General features: G+C 35.2%; 2 protein-coding genes and 1 long non-coding RNA gene across 4 annotated transcripts; all 3 read left to right on the top strand.

The window, feature by feature from the left end:
* The first annotated feature begins 1309 nt into the window (after nucleotides 1-1309).
* LOC135076860 (programmed cell death protein 2-like) lies at nucleotides 1310-7197 on the top strand. Its single transcript, XM_063971328.1, has 9 exons — nucleotides 1310-1508; nucleotides 1590-1756; nucleotides 1834-2031; nucleotides 2114-2226; nucleotides 2309-2433; nucleotides 2730-2883; nucleotides 3802-3955; nucleotides 4419-4518; nucleotides 5157-7197. Exons 1-9 carry the CDS (start codon nucleotides 1395-1397, stop codon nucleotides 5370-5372), a joined length of 1341 nt encoding a protein of 446 aa, XP_063827398.1. The 5' UTR covers nucleotides 1310-1394; the 3' UTR covers nucleotides 5373-7197.
* Nucleotides 7198-8064: 867 nt separating this feature from the next.
* LOC135076507 (uncharacterized) lies at nucleotides 8065-9443 on the top strand. 2 transcript variants are annotated; one of them, XR_010258278.1, is made up of 5 exons: nucleotides 8065-8079; nucleotides 8441-8601; nucleotides 8689-8981; nucleotides 9083-9145; nucleotides 9370-9443. It is a non-coding gene; the product is annotated as an uncharacterized LOC135076507 (long non-coding RNA). The 2 variants fall into 2 exon arrangements; XR_010258279.1 differs by lacking the exons at nucleotides 8065-8079; nucleotides 8441-8601 and adding an exon at nucleotides 8284-8408.
* A 1175-nt stretch (nucleotides 9444-10618) lies between these two features.
* LOC135076506 (uncharacterized protein CG16817-like) lies at nucleotides 10619-11341 on the top strand. Its single transcript, XM_063970960.1, has one exon. The coding sequence runs from the start codon at nucleotides 10733-10735 to the stop codon at nucleotides 11243-11245; it is 513 nt and encodes a 170-aa protein (XP_063827030.1). The 5' UTR covers nucleotides 10619-10732; the 3' UTR covers nucleotides 11246-11341.
* The last annotated feature ends 1622 nt before the right edge of the window (nucleotides 11342-12963 follow it).

Here is a 12963-nt window from a genome sequence, read left to right as displayed (position 1 = left end):
TTGACAAATCTTTTTATAATTTAAATGAATATTTTAATGTAATGTAATGAATAATTTTATAATAACTGACATTGCAAAATAATAATCCAATTAATAATTAATTATGTTTTTGACAATTTATATTGTACGTCCGAAATGGATAAATTGTGTACTTTAGCATTATGTGCCTTTTATGTAACACCACTGTATCAACACAACTAAATAGGTAGTTAAATAAATGCTTATCTTATCTTATCTTATCTTATCTTATCTTATCGAATCGTTTGCGTATTCGATAAAATTCGATACTCAATCTTTGAATTAAACGATAATGTGACAATTTTGATTCTCAAAATAAGTTTCGTGCAACCACATCTCATACTAATTTCACTTTACGACACGTTCACAAGGGCGCTGTTGTAGTTTTCTTACTAAATCTTTTGATGGCGATTCGAGTACGCAAACGAAAGAAACTCGAAAGTTTTTCGTGCTAGCCGTACCTTTTCCTATGGGTGCGTTCTGGCCATGTATAGAACGGAAAGACGCATCGTATCAATAGTTATCGAGGTCTGTGTATTAAGTCACACAAAAAAAAAAACGAAAATTTTTATTTTTTTAATTTCTTGTTACTATAGGATAGACTACGATGATTCAGCGATTTCGCTGTTAAAATTGAGTAAGTTTATAGCACTTCCAAGTAGATTCATCTTTCGAAACTAAATAGGTAGTTAACTAAATCCTTTTATAGTGCATCAGTCATATATGTAGTTAGCCGACACGCGTAACTTGGATATTCGACAAAGAATTTCGCAATGGTTGTATCAAGTTATAGTGGTTATAGTAAAATTTAAAAAGACAAGGTCAATCTATAGCAGCAGAGGCCGTCATTTATTATTCGCCTACTTAGATTACCTTAAAAGTACAAAACTTTTATAATTAAGTTTATTAAAAAAAGTTATGAAGTTGTTTAATTGTATTTATTGCACATAAATAGATACATTCATTCAGTTAGCCTTAAGAATAGGATTGCTTGTAACCACCTTTTTCGATAATTTGTTTTATTTACCACTAGCCGCCATCGCCACCATTACCGCCACAATCAACTTTTCGTATTCCGTTTCCGGAATGGCGATCTGTGACAAATTTCCATTCTATGCATTTAATTTTATAAAAATGATGTTTTGTGTTTAGTAGTTAAGTATGTACTTACTTACTCCCTTCCTGTTTATTAGATTTTTTTTTGCGTTGAGAAAATGTACAAATTGGTGTTTTTTTTTTTTTACTTTTTTTTGTAACTATGCCCAATATTCAAAGTTCCAAAACTAAAAAAAAAAGAATGTCAAAGTTTGCTGCACATCTTTCAATTTTTGTTCATCGATTATTTTCCAAAAATAAATATTTTACTTTAATTTTGAATGACAATGGCAAAACAGCAAGGCAAAGTGTATTTGGGATACGAAGACGAACCCATCGGAGAAAAGTTTCAGACGCTTTTATCTTACACAGTGAATAAAATTGGGGGATTGCCTGTGAGTGATATACCTACTGCAAAGTTTTTCTTCTAAGACCATGCTAGACGACCGCATGTTTTTCATCTCTTTCTTTTGTAGGATTGGCCTCCTTTGGAAAATGTGCAATTCTCTTCGAAGTGTCCCCTCTGCGGGCTACATAGGCTGCTCGTTGTGCAATGCTATGCTCCTCTTGAAAATTCAACCTATCATCGCACTTTGTATGTTTTCGCGTGTATCAATCCAAACTGTTGGACGCAATCTGAGAGGTATTTATTATCTTGACCAATTTGTAAACATCACATTTTAAAAACATTGCAGCAAATTAATTAAAACCTTTTTACAGCTGGCTATGCCTCCGAAGTCAAATTCTAGATAGTGCATCGAGTCAGCCAAGTACTATAGTTGCTATGCCAAAATCGGAGAGTAACCTTACTTGGTGCAACGGTGCTGATGAATGGGATGAAAATGATAACGGAGATAGCGCTAACGGAAATGTAATGAATGTTGACAACGCCCCTAGTCCTAACAATGCAATGCAAAGGTCTGTAGTTTATATGAACTTCAGCTGGCTCATTAATAAAATTTTACAATAAATTGCTTAATCTTTACTATTTGATCTACAGAAATTCAGATGAAGACGAAGAAAGCAATTCCATAGAATTGGAGACTGTGGAACAAGCACTCGGAAACTTACAAGTATTTGATGCTCATAATGCTAACATGTCCCCAGTGCAAGGTAAATTAAATCTCATTCCCTTATTATAAAGTAGGTTTTTTATTGACTTCTAAATTTTTGTAAATTATGAACCTTATTTTAGGAGCCATTGGGGCTATTGGTGCTCCAGTAGCAGCGGCAGAGTTGGAAGGCGGGGATGAACCAGGGCTGGTGACGGTGGACACACCTTTGGCACCTACTAGTGATATGGAGACCTTACTTCACCAAGTATGTGTATGATACAAATCATAATAATATTATGTACTTCATACAAGCTAAATGGTGAAAACCTACCTGAAATTAGTAAATAAATTTTGTATGTAACCTGTCTTTTGATATGGATATTAATTACAGAATATAAAATTAAAACAAAAATACTTTTAAGTCTGCAATGTCAGCCTGTATGAGGTGGGCGCTAGCAACTGCGACACAGTCCTTGACTAATGCAGTTGCTAACGCAACAATGTTTGTGCATGTAAGTGTTTTTGTTGCCAATAATTTTTTTATTATTATTTTTGTTTTAGACAGCTGAATTGCCACCTGACTTACGAAGTCGACTAATGCTAGGACCTTTACAATTTGTGCCAAAGTATATTTATGTTGAAGAGGAATGGAGAAAACCACACAACTATGAAGACAAAGTGACTGAACTTCTTAACAAATATCAAAGAGAAAATGGTAAGGAACTCATTTTTGGAACATCTACAGCAGCAATAAAATGTATGACCATAAAATTGTATGTTATGATCCATAGAGTAATGTAATATATTAGGGCCCCTTATTTAGGGCACTTCTTTTCCTTGGCAAAAGCAATGTATTAGTTTAATGACTATAAAATTATAGTTGTTTGACTGAACGATTCTGAAACATCTAGTGGCAAAAATTGGAATTTCCCTCCTGTCAATGTCATAGCTAGAACGGTTCTGCCATTATGGTTATGAAGCAAAGGACATCATCCACGTTTCATATATTTTTGGTCCAAAATCAAAAGTGCCGGCCAACAAAAAAAAGTGCTGTATTCTGACAGAATACGTCTGCCTTAGCATTTGTTACTATGGCACCAAAGCCGTAGCTCCACTGTGCGTCGAGTATTTGAGATCTAAAAGTCATCGACTATTCATACATTTTTTGTTCAAAATCAAAAGTGTCGGCCAATAAAATAAAAAGTGCTGTATTCTGACAGAATACGTCCGCCTTAGCATTTGTTACTATGGCACCAAAGCTGTAGCACCACTGTACGTCGAGTATTTGAGATCTAAAATTCATCGACGATTCATACATTTTTTGTTCAAAATCAAAAATGTCGGCCAATAAAAAAAAAAGTGCTGTATTCTGACAGAATACGTCCGCCTTAGCATTTGTTACTATGACACCAAAGCTGTAGCACCACTGTGCGTCGTAGTATTTGAGATCAAAGTCAGTCGTTTCATATATTTTTAGAACTCAAATACTACGATGCACAGTGGTGCTACAGCTTTGGTGCCATAGTAATAAATGCTAAGGCGGACGTATTCTATCAGAATACAGCACTTTTATTTTTAGGCCCGCACTTTTGATTTTGGACCAAAATGGATGATGTCCTTTATTGTTTTTTAGAAGAAATAGAAGTACCCGCCGCCGGCGATAGAGTGGGAGGGGCATTGGGCGGGTCGGAGGACGAACAGTACGAAGAGGCCACGCCCCTCCATGGTGACAGACTCTTCCACGCGTTTATAACCCGCTTGCAGGATAATCCTGGACAAATATTGAGGTAATTATTAGTATTGAATAGGGAACTGCATGCTGGCCATTTGTCCCTCAAATAAAAGCAGGAATTTTCACCTCCAGAGAAAAACTGAAATCATTGTTAGGTGAACTTGAACCCCAATTTAACCTGACTGTAAGATATACCTCATTAATTTTTTTTTTTACTTTCTTTTTCTGCAATGACTAAGAGTAGCCGCACAACCGTTGATTTTTAGTTGGCCGATAGTTGTGCCCGATTTTAATTTGTATGAAGAATCGGCCAATTCGAATCGGCGTAGTGTGCGCACTCCCATACATGCCCATACTGATCAACTGCCCGACTAAACTATCGGCCGACGAAAAATCAACAGTGTGCGCATACTCTAAAACTAAGATGCTGATATTTTCAACAGACTGTCTCTTACATTCACCTAGATACTACTGCAATGATTAACTGGTTAAATGGATAAATGGTGTATTTCCCATAGATATTCCCGCGAAGTGCCACCATTGCTTGGCGCGCCGCTGCCGAGTGCCGCCAACACGCCTGAAGGAGGTGCGGCCGCGGCGGCCACTGGACTTGCACAGGTTGGTTTACATTATAATATTATTATCATAGTCAAATACTGACATCCCAACTAATATTATAAATGCGAAAGTAACTCTGTCTGTCTGTCTGTCTGTTACGCTTTCCCGCTTAAACCTCGCAACCGATTTTGATGAAATTTGGCATAGAGATAGTTTGAGTCCCGGGAAAGAACATAGGATAGTTTTTATCCCGGTTTTTGAAACAGGGACGCGCGCGATAAAGTTTTTCTGTGACAGACAAAATTCCACGCGGGCGAAGCCGCGGGCGGAAAGCTAGTAGTTTATAAGAAAAAAAAGAGTTAAATCTTTCTTATATTTTTCATGTGAACATTTTGTATGGGGCCAAAAGTCGATGACGTCAACGTCACTGTTTCACTTCAACTAAAACACTATTATTAATAGATTGTTTGGCGATTGAAAACTAATTTAATCTTTAAAACCAGACCAGAAGGATGATAGTATTAAATACATTTTTGTAGCTTTTTAGCACCGCCTACTCAATATCTCTGTTTTGCTCAAGGTCAGCTGGTAGAGAATGACTTATTGCATTAAGCTCGCCTTTTTGTACTGAACATTGTTGTGTGTGCAATAAAGTCATTAAATAAATAAATAAAAAAATAATTATTTTTGTATTCTAGGTTGGCGGCACCTGCCCCCGCTGCGGCCGCGCGCGCGTCTGCGAGCTCCAACTGGTGCCAGCTCTGGCACATTCGCTGCGTCTGGCCGGAGCCTCCCCCGCGCCGTCTCACCTGCACTTCCTTTCAGTTTTAATACTCACATGCCCGCTCAGCTGCTGGCAACCCCGAGACACACTCGTGCAAGAGGCCGTTGTGTTCCAACCGGAAGTCGTTTAAAAGATGTTCGAATTTTGAATCCCACTTGTCAGGAAATAAATTAATAGCGGATGGAATAGTTTCAGAATGAGAGATTCCTGTTCGAAAACAAAACACTAGCGATAGTGACGTACGCGGGTGGTATCAGTGCTGGCACGGTAATAATATCATACAGTATTATAACTTCATATAAACCGACGAAACGCGAGCTTTCCTTCGAATTTCAAATCTCGGGACGCGGTCGAAATCCGAAAGTTAGGGTTAGGGGTGTCGCGAATGTGCCGAAAGGACGTCGATGGCCTAGCTAGTGTTGAAAATGACAAGTACTATACTCTATGAAAATGACTAAGGTGATTGAATTTGACTACCGTCATTTACGGTCAATTTTGTCAAAAACAAGTTATTAACAGTCAAAAATGGTCATTTTCAGTCAGTTTGATTTGAAATAAAAATTATATTGTATTAAATCAGCTTTTGCCCACGACTTCATCCGCCTGAAATTAAAGTAACAGGTCATTAAGTACTCATTATGATTAGTAGATTCAAAATTATTTTAGTATATTTTTTTAAATTAAATCTACTAACACAAAACAACACGCATTTTTATCCTATTCCATTCACAAAGTATTTTGTTTGTCTAAATAAAAAAAAATTACAATCACAAAACTAGATAGAAATTCTAAGTAGACAGATGTAATTAGAATGGGTACCGCAGGTGAGCAGCCCTATCGCATGTTGTCATACCGTGACGTACCGCGGGGCTGTTGACATTTATTTCAAAAATATGGCCGAGTTGGAATACTGTATAGATAGTATTACCGTGGTGCTGGGCTCCTCTGTGCCAACTGACCTACACTTCCTCTCAGTCCTCATACTATCTTGTCCACAGGCTGGCAGCCACGTGTTTAAATAGAAAAGGTGGTTCGAATTTTGAATTTTATCAAAAGGAAACAAATGAATAGCTGATATTAAATTGTTATTTGTTTCACTAATTCCTGTTCAAAACAAAATTAAACGATAGTAAGGCTGGGTTGCACCATCTTACTTTAACTTTATCAAACGTCAAAAATCTGTCAAACTCTATACAAAACACACCGGTTATCGTCAAAGTTAGGTGGTGCAACTCGGCCTTAAAGAATGTAGGCGATTATTATGTAAGTAGAATCTAAAGCTCCCTAGAGCTCCAGTCTGCTCTGCCCATTTCCCTTTGGGAATTTCTGAAGTTTTCCATTTGGAGTAAATAACTTTAAATAAAGTAGGTATCTTAGATGTCAATTCTCCGTCAACTGAACCTGACAATCTTGTAGTGTAAAACTTAGCGTCAGTGTTTTAATCAACTTCGACGTATTCACATTATAATTACCTATATTATACCTATAATGACAAAATGCATGATGTATTGGTGTTGTCGCCATGTACTTACTGTACAGCTTTAGTCATTTAACTACTTATTATATTCTTTGTTTTTATTATGTAAAATCAGTCAGCCAGTCTTTTAAAAATTAAGATTTTAAACATTTACATTTAAGTGTAAACGTGCGTCTGTGATCTTACTTTTGTTAGGATGTAATCTTGTGATTATAAATAAGTTATTTCCATTATTGTGGCTTCCTGAATACAATTCATCTTTATTGAGATATTTATTACATAGCATTTACGAGTATGTATAGAACTTTTTATTTCAGCACAAGTCCATTATAAGCTGCTAGTTAGAGTTAGATTAAGGTGTATAATTGTAATGGGGTAGTAATTACTTCTAAATTCTTATCCATCCATTACTACTTTAGACTTTCTGATCTAACCCATGTAATTAGATTTTTGGATAGCAATAAAATCCATAATTTAACTGTTATTTTACTGAAAAATATGCCTGTCACCTGCACTAAGTTATTTATTTAATCTTTATGGCATTATCTGCCAGTAAACCTACGGGCGGCTTTACTCCATGGTCCCCTAGACTAAAGTAACAACCCTACAAATCAATAAGAATATATTATGTAATTTTATTACTTCATATTATATGTAAGTATTTCTGTGGAAACAACTGGCTTTTTGCACTGAAATCAAACAAAAAAAAATATTTTGCGAACATTTTACAAAAATTTGATAAATGGAACGCACGTTCACGAGAGAGCATTGTTTCCGGTTTTGAAATCTGTGTTGCCACTACTAAAATATTTAAAAAAAAGTAGTAGATTTATATTATATTTTACACCATACATTGAAATAGACTCGATACAGGCATACTGAATTGAATAAATTAATCATTAATGTTTTTATTACCTTTAACGCTAGTGTGCTCTATGTGCTTATTGAAACACAAAATTGGAAGAAATAAATGAGCCTTTCTTAATAAATTACTTTAACTTATATTACAATAAAAATAATTATCCTAGTTGTCTTTTCTAAATAATTTATTTAAATCATGTCAGTCTTTTATTAGGATATTAATCATCGTCTGCAAAAAAAAATTAAGATTGGTCACCCTATTATGACATCGCATGAACAATTTAGAATTTTCTAGAATAAATTTAAAACAAACCATGGCAACATTGAGTTTCCATAAATGAATCGGCGAGTCGAAGAGTAGAACACGGGGTGGAAACGCCATAGAGTTTGACAGCTCCATAGAGAGTGATTTTTTTTGACAGTTCCGAGAGGAAGTGACTTTTTTTATAGTTGTCCTTTATGCGACAATGGCAATGGTCTTTTGCGTGTCTGGAATCAAGTTAGTAAACATTTTCGAATTACAACTTCAACTTTTATTTATAAATTATTTTATTGAATCTATTTGCATTCTATAAATGAAATGTTTATTTAAAAGTATATTAATTCAAAGTCATAATTTTCACTTTAATCAATTTAGTTCCGTCTCAAGTCTACAACTGTGAAATTATTAAAAAAAAAAAACGTCAAAAATTTTCACCGAAAAAACGTGTTTTTCTTTAAACAAATTTTATCTAAAATCAATAATTTCTCAATCAATATTAATAAGAACTACATGTGCATGGATTGCCAGTTGGATTGATGTTTGTTTTAAGAAGAAATTTCTCTCAAGTAAGATATCCACTCGAGAAAGTTTATTGCAGCTTGCAGCAACATCATGTTTTATCAAGTATTGAACCACACAAAGGATTAAATCTTCATTACAATATCATTCATAACTCCATTTAAATCAATGGAAACTAAATATGGATCGTTTCATGGAGTAACAACATACTTTGGAGTTTGGACCCAAAATACAATACACGTAGGTACATTGCAGGCATAGATTGCAGGACACAGTGAATGATGATACGTGTTTTATACAGTGAATCTAAGTACCTATTTGTTTCAGGTTAATATCGAACTTATAAGGTGTTAAGCTGCAATAACAATAAAAGTGCTTGCTATGGAATCACCGGTGCTGATCATTATTGTCAACTGTTACTTAAAATCCAGATGAACCAACCTTTACTTCCTATTCAAATAAGTTTAGAAGAAACCTATATAAGCAATAAAACCAGACCAAGAATGCTTGATTACAAACGATGAACTCATTTCATTTGCAAGTTATGCCATGACATAAATGCATTAAATTAGGAAGATTTGTATTAGATGAATATTAACTTCTGTTGATAAGAACATTTGGTAAGTACCTTTAAAATTTAAAACACCCTCAAAATGATTCTAACACTATCCTCTGACGCTTTTCGACTAGGATCAAATAAAAGTTAATTATTTAATTACAGATTGGTGGAATCCAGATTCTGTGAATGTACATGTAATTGATTGACAAGTACACATTTGACAAGGTAAATTAATTTTATTTAACAAAGTAGTGCAAATCTAGAAACAAAACAGACAGTAAGATAGGTATGGTAGATAAGACAGATCACTTGTTCATCTGCTGTACTCTTTATAATATTAGTGTAGAATGTAGAATAATTCATCATCTGATGATGTAGGAGATTACAGTCTTACGGTGACATGCGCATCTTTTTGCTCTTAATTTACAAATATTTCATATATTTTACAGGTGGTGAGAAACGTGTAGATCTGGCCTGCTTACAGTGGCTATTGGATTGGACAGAACCAAAGTGAGAGTGAACCACAGATATGGATAGATGCAGCATGTGTCAAAAATTGTATGAAGCCGAGCGTGCCACTTTTTAAACGTCATTAGTGTCATTTTAGCGAATTTTAGTGATTGCCGCAACGTAAAAGTAATCGTATCATCGTACTGCATTCGCAAAGTCATCGAAAGATATCGTGTGACTCGATTCGAAAATTAATTAATTCCGATAAAACTGATAATTTGTTAAATACAAAACCAAAAACATCTTTATTTACCTTTTTAAAATAAAGTAATTCTTACAATTCGTCAAATCTCGTTATTTTTTTTACCCTACCAGCGTTTCAAGACATAAATTTGTCAAGTGCATGAATACATGGATCAGTGTGTGTCTTATTGTTATGAGTAAGTACGGTTCCTTGGGATCGGTATGAGTGCACCACATATAGGGACCATGGTTTTAACTCTTAAGAGTACATCGCAGGATATGTATTAAAAACAATGCTACTTTATACTTCTTCTACTGCTACTTTATTCTTATTAATTATTTGCTATTTGTGCTGTTAATTACAGTTCTCAATCCGTAAATAATATTATTTTCTTTCTACCGTGTTCGTACTACTGTTCCCGTAAAATCATCGTACCCGATTGTTTTAATCGGATTACATGAACATCACTCGACCATGTATGTCCATTTGGACATATCGGAATGGCACGCTTTGACGATCAACTTGCTGTATCTACTCTAATCCATATCTGTGGAGTGAACGTGTGAATTTATGGAGAACATTAAAAACTATTTTACTATAAGTCATAACGCAACTTATTTTGTATGAGTTACATACAAATGTCAAGCCGTGAGTACATTATGTAAAAACTAAAACAATGTACCTACTGTAATCACAACAGTAACTGTAATCTTTTAAAATCCAATAGTTTTAATGCTTATTGATTTTCGTAAACAAAATATTTCATGTTATATTTCATCAATAAAGTTTCATTTGATACTTCAATAGTTTTATTTTTAACCGCAATACATGAAAAGGAACGGATCATAAAAAAGTATGACAGGTATATTTAATCTGTGGGCGGCAGACGCCATATTGTATTCAGCGCCACCTACTGGACAATCTAGCTCGGTACCAGTTTGTTTATCGTTTAACCAATACTAGGGCCGTTTCCTATCTGTCTTTAGACATACTCTCTAATCTGTGGAGTAGAATATCAATTGTCACGATTCTTGTGCGATTTTATGTGATAAGTTCACGTTTGATCAATTATTTAACGTGCTAGTTTTAACCTATAGTCATTTTTGTACATAATTAGCATGTCGGGCGAATCTCCAATCCCACCTCCAGTTTTATGGGCCCAGCGGAAGGAGGACGTCTTCCTCACGTTTAGCGTCGAATCTAAAGAGCCGAATATTAAAATAGAAAAGGATTCAGTTCATTTTAAAGGTATCAACGCTCAAGACAATAAAGTTTTAGAGGTGACAATACCATTGTACGATGCTGTGATACCTGAAAATAGTGGATTCATTAATAAAGGAAGGTGTATAGAAATGGTGCTACGTAAAGAAAAGAAAGACGCTCCTTACTGGCCTTCACTAACAAAAGATAAGAAAAAGCCGCATTATCTCAAGATCGACTTCAACAAGTGGAGAGACGAAGATGATGAAGAAGAAAATGGTGGTGGTAATGATACTTATGACATAGAAGAAATGCTGCGTTCAATGGGGGGCGGCGGCCCAGGTGGTGCAGCCGGTGATAAGGCAGAGAAACCCTCCTTCGACGACTTAGAAAGTGATTCAGATGATGAAAACCTACCAGATCTAGAATGAGCCTCTTGTAGTAATAACGCTTATATTTAAACTCTGACAGTACATTATTGTATATTAAGGTTTTTACAGTTATAATAAAATCACCCTAAAAATTAATTGTCTTTTAATACTTCCCTAGTAGATTACAATCCATTTTCTCAATAACTTTCATTATTAGAACCTCAGGCTAGGAATTTGTACTGAATGAATAGGTTATCCGAAAACAAGTTCGTAAAAAATAAGTTTTGCATTTTAATCAATATTTATCTTGAAAAATATTAATACTCTTTATGCACTACATTGATTATTATTGTAAATCCAAAAGAGCAGCCGGCATAGTATTTTTTACCATATTTGGTATCATTATTAAGAAATTCTTGTGGCAACTTTTATTTACATTCATGTACTAATTCTTCAAATATTAGTACTTACTAAAATGTCATAAATCTACCTTAAGATTTCATTATTTTTGAGATATTAATTTGCTTTGCATCAATATCATTTCCATCAATATCACCTAAAATCCAAGAATGGATATTAGTCTGCACCAACTAACAAACAGATTATGGTAGATAGTTAGAGTTACTGTTGGTTGGTAATTAGGTAGTTCATTATCTTGATAGTTACATCGTCAACAGTGGGCCACGCTAAAAATAATAATTTAGGAATTCTACTATCGCATGCGATAGTAGTATCGAAAGTATTGTGCTACCCTGTGCTACCTATAAACTATAAATACCTACCATACTTACTCAAAACCTGGTGATAACCCTTGCAGACATTTAAATAGCATTGGGTAATTTTGAACCCGTTAACAATTTATGAAAAATGACTTTATTGCGTTCAGTTAAAGTCCATCGAATCATCGATTAAGTTAGGTTAGATTTACGAGTTATTATGGTGTCATGACATTGTTTCGATCGCACCACATCGAACCAACTTTCTATAGAGTGACGCTAGGAGGGGACCTGCCAGTGCCACTGCTCTAGGAATACCTACAACGATTATTGATTATTACGGTATCAAGTTCAATGTTTTTGAAAATCGCGCGTTAGTTTATAGACGGGGAATTTCCCTTAACAATGAAGGTGACTCTTGCTAAAGTTAAACTGAGTTTTTGTTTATAATAATTACCTACACCTACTTATCCCATAACCGCCAAATAACACGTGTACACTATCAACGCCAGCCATCATCAGATTAGAGTAGGTAGGTAGCGTAAAGTATTCCGTAATTCACATTACCTAAGTATTTATGAGTAGAAAAGTCAGAAAAAACTAATAATAAATAGCGAAACCTATGCCCAGTTTCGGATCTCCTCATTTCTAATTCGATCTCGTAAAGAAACACCAAGCATAGCCCTCTCCATAACGTAAACGCACCGTACGTCTCCGTAAACGTATTAAAGTCGCTGACATAGCCCGACGGATTAGCAAGCTGAAGTGGCAATGGGCAGGGCACATAGTAGGTACGCAGAACTGACGGCGGATGGGACAGCAAGGTTCTGGAGTGGAGGCCGCGTACCGGAAAACGCAGCGTGGGATGGCCACCCACAAGGTGGACCGACGACATCAAAGTGTTGAAAGTTTATATTTATTGATAGATAAGTTTTCGAGAATTAGTTTAAAGCACAATCGGTTCGAGATACATTTTCGATATTGATTTTATGAAAGTTACGTTTTCGAGTTAGGTTAGGTTAAGTTTTCGAGAGTAGGAGAAAGAGGGACAGCCCACCGTCA

The sequence above is a fragment of the Ostrinia nubilalis genome, chromosome 12 (genome assembly GCF_963855985.1).
Source record: "Ostrinia nubilalis chromosome 12, ilOstNubi1.1, whole genome shotgun sequence".
Taxonomy (NCBI): Eukaryota; Metazoa; Arthropoda; class Insecta; order Lepidoptera; family Crambidae; genus Ostrinia; species Ostrinia nubilalis.
This window is presented reverse-complemented; position numbering and strand designations above follow the sequence as displayed.

Coding starts and splice junctions, on each gene's coding strand:
- LOC135076860 (XM_063971328.1), top strand. CDS start 1,395: ATGACAATGGCAAAACAGCAAGGCAAAGTGTATTTGGGATACGAAGAC. Junction 3,956..4,418: donor AATCCTGGACAAATATTGAG/GTAATTATTAGT, acceptor TATTTCCCATAG/ATATTCCCGCGAAGTGCCAC. Junction 4,519..5,156: donor CGGCCACTGGACTTGCACAG/GTTGGTTTACAT, acceptor TTTGTATTCTAG/GTTGGCGGCACCTGCCCCCG.
- LOC135076506 (XM_063970960.1), top strand. CDS start 10,733: ATGTCGGGCGAATCTCCAATCCCACCTCCAGTTTTATGGGCCCAGCGG.